This window comes from Haemaphysalis longicornis, unplaced genomic scaffold, assembly GCF_048455015.1.
Source record: "Haemaphysalis longicornis isolate Haplotype H1 unplaced genomic scaffold, Haemaphysalis longicornis Haplotype H1 scaffold_3, whole genome shotgun sequence".
Taxonomy (NCBI): Eukaryota; Metazoa; Arthropoda; class Arachnida; order Ixodida; family Ixodidae; genus Haemaphysalis; species Haemaphysalis longicornis.
Window position 1 is genome coordinate 172081115 of NW_027526335.1, and position 2893 is coordinate 172084007.

Genomic DNA, 2893 nt, shown 5'->3' on the forward strand with positions numbered 1-2893 from the left:
CAGCTGCATGGACATGCAAAATGACACAGTCGCATTATACAGCACTCGCTCAAACGATGACCATAGTTGAAAGCAAAACATTCTTCGTGTCAAATCAAATAACAAAGAGAAAAAGTCAACGCCACTGTGGTCAAAAGTCCAAACTGTGTGCAAGTCAAAGTTAAAGCTAAACGAGTCAAAGCTAAAACCGTTTGAAAGTCAAAGTCCGAACTCAAACTTCAAGCACGGAATCTCTCACGAGAAAGGTTCTCCTGTAATCATCGTCATCGTTGCACGGAGGGGTACTGGATTTTTGTTATGGATTTCTTATAAAAAAAGTACGGAGACAACATTTGGTGATTTGTATTCTAGAAATAGTAGACAATAAGGGCAGTCACAGATTCTGCATGCCAATTGGGTAGGAGCAGAGACAAAACTGTAAACCTATATACGTTAATTCAAGCTCGCATCATAAATCGCATTCCTTAACAGCTACACCTCTCAAAAGAAACCTATTTTTGTACGTTGCGAATAATTTTATTACATATTTTTATAAGTAAATCAGTGGCCTATCACACTAGGCAGAGCTCCTGCTTGAAAAATTTCCGCAGCTGTGGAGCTAACTATAGGCTAACGTATCGAACCGACGAAGAACCTACACAGCAAGTATAGGGAAGGAAGATATACCACATCACACAATATCAAAAGAAGACATTGCAATCTCGGAATCCTCGGATCCTAGTTCACATTCTCGGTATGGAAACACAAGGTAGTGAGAAGGATCTCTGGTTCCTGTCTCCCTCGTTCCCTCCCCCATCGCTTGCGCAGTTGTGACACTCGTCCTCCGGTGTGTGACTACCGGCCCCAAGAAGGACGAGTCGCGGCGTGGGCCGGGCTTTCCCGGCAGCCCGACCTTCGGGCTAACGACCAGGCTAGCGCTGAAAGGAGCGGATGACCGCACCAGCACGTGTCTCGCCGCCGCGGTATATAAACACTGGAACCTCCGGCACCCAACACACACACAACTCTTTCCACCATCGTCTGAGCTTCATTCGAGCAGAAACAGGTGAGTGTTTTGGATGCCTGTAGCTCTAAGAAAGCTACGTTTGCCGCGGCAAAGATATTGCTGGACTACGTAAGAAGAGCTGTGACTACGTGATAATGTGTGCTATCGACATCCTCATATGGCGATAGGTATGTTGTTATTACGATGATCGCTAGGCTGTCTTGAGTAGTGTCTTTTATTCAAAAAATGATGAACTGACTATGCATTGGTCGAGCTATTTCGCTGCAACAAATTCCGAGCGCTTCGTGTCAAGGCTTAGAAGTCTCGTGACTAGAATCAAGAAAGGGAATCATCAAAAATTAGATGAGGAGGCTTTTTCCGTAGAGTATATAAACTGTGGCTCTGCTGTTTGACTTCCACTAAAATTTGTAATGTTTTCTCGTAGTTTTCATAATCCAAGAGATAAAATCTCAGCCACGTATAGCGCTTTTTAGTTCCATGCAAACTTATCGCCGCTGCATTTAACGAGGGGTGACCGGGCGTGCACCGCTTATGGAGTTACTGTTTTCAGTGGATTGCACATGTGCCTTTTAGACGGGATGTAGTTTCGTGAATATGGTAAATTTGAGATTGAACAGCGAGCGGAAATGAACACTTTTGCATTTCGTAGTTTTGTAGTTTGTATTTCGCAGTAACGAGCAGCCTAGTCAGGATCGCCAATGCGCGTTTGTATTCTTGTCCGCTGGAGAGATGAGCGCGCCCAAATCATTCCTGCTCTAATGGTGCAGCATTTTCTGATAATATTTGTAAGCTTGCAATAAAACGTCTCGTAGGAAGCAAAGGGGGGAGGAAATATCCCATGGGCAACCACCTGTATTACTGTAATGCACCCGTAGTACCATTTATATATACGTATAGTTGCATTGATTTGTATATTTAATTTTAATTCAAAAACATACATAAATATTTGCATATATTTGGATATACATTTTTGCATATCAATATTTGCGGATTTGTATATAGCTGCATCTTTGCGTTTAAGTAGCTCAGGCATTGCCGCGGCGTAGGCGGCGGCCGGGTCTTGAATTTGCAGAAATTCAGCGACCTAAACATAGAGTGAAGGCAAAATATCACCGTTCTGCATAAGTAGTGGGGCCAAATGGTGAAGTAATATTGAAGTCGGAAACGTTGTTCATGTCAGACTCACTACCTACTATCGGAAAAACATTGACAAGTTCCTAACATGTCCTTTTTTTGCACGGTAGTTGCAGCCAACATGATCGCCGTGAGCAGCAAGTCCCTCCTCGTCGCCCTCGTGGTGCTGGCCGCCATGTGCAGCCTGGCAGCCGCCCAGTTCGGCTACGGCGGGTTCGGACGTGGATTCGGCGGCTACGGCGGCTACGGACGCGGCTTCGGAGGCTACGGAGGTTACGGCCGCGGATTCGGAGGCTACGGAGGTTACGGCCGCGGATTTGGAGGCTACGGCGGCTACGGACGGGGCTTCTACGGCTAAACTAATCTGAAAGACAATGCCTGCCACCACTGCCATTGACGGCGCATGCCCTGTTTCAAGTCATGTGATCAACCTACTCAGGCTGCTTCCCATTTAATAAATTATTCGAGTTACCTACACAATCCTCCTGAACTTTTTTTCGTCGTTGTACAGATTGTGTGCGCTAACTTAACGGGAAAGAGGTGTTCGTTGCCTAAAGCGGGGAGGCGTGAAATTGGCTAACAAGAAAATAGCATCCGACTATAGAACGTCGCCACAACAGAACAGTCACAAAACAGTGTGGGTATTCGTTACGCCTAAGGAGGCAATGATCTACCCTTTTAACCAGTGTACGATATTATAGCAAAGCTGTCGATGGCTAGGATCCAGCAGATCATCTTCAGCAACAGAGCCAT

At 45.6% G+C, this 2893-nt stretch overlaps 1 protein-coding gene across 2 annotated transcripts; it reads left to right on the forward strand.

The window, feature by feature from the left end:
• Positions 1-899: 899 nt before the first annotated feature.
• On the forward strand, positions 900-2618 carry LOC144173541 (uncharacterized). Of its 2 annotated transcripts, none has more exons than XM_077701920.1 (2): positions 900-1045; positions 2251-2618. In XM_077701920.1, exons 1-2 carry the CDS (start codon positions 931-933, stop codon positions 2496-2498), a joined length of 363 nt encoding a protein of 120 aa, XP_077558046.1. In that variant the 5' UTR covers positions 900-930; the 3' UTR covers positions 2499-2618. The 2 variants fall into 2 exon arrangements, with proteins under 2 accessions (XP_077558046.1, XP_077558047.1); XM_077701921.1 differs by having other exon boundaries at positions 912-1045; positions 2257-2618.
• The last annotated feature ends 275 nt before the right edge of the window (positions 2619-2893 follow it).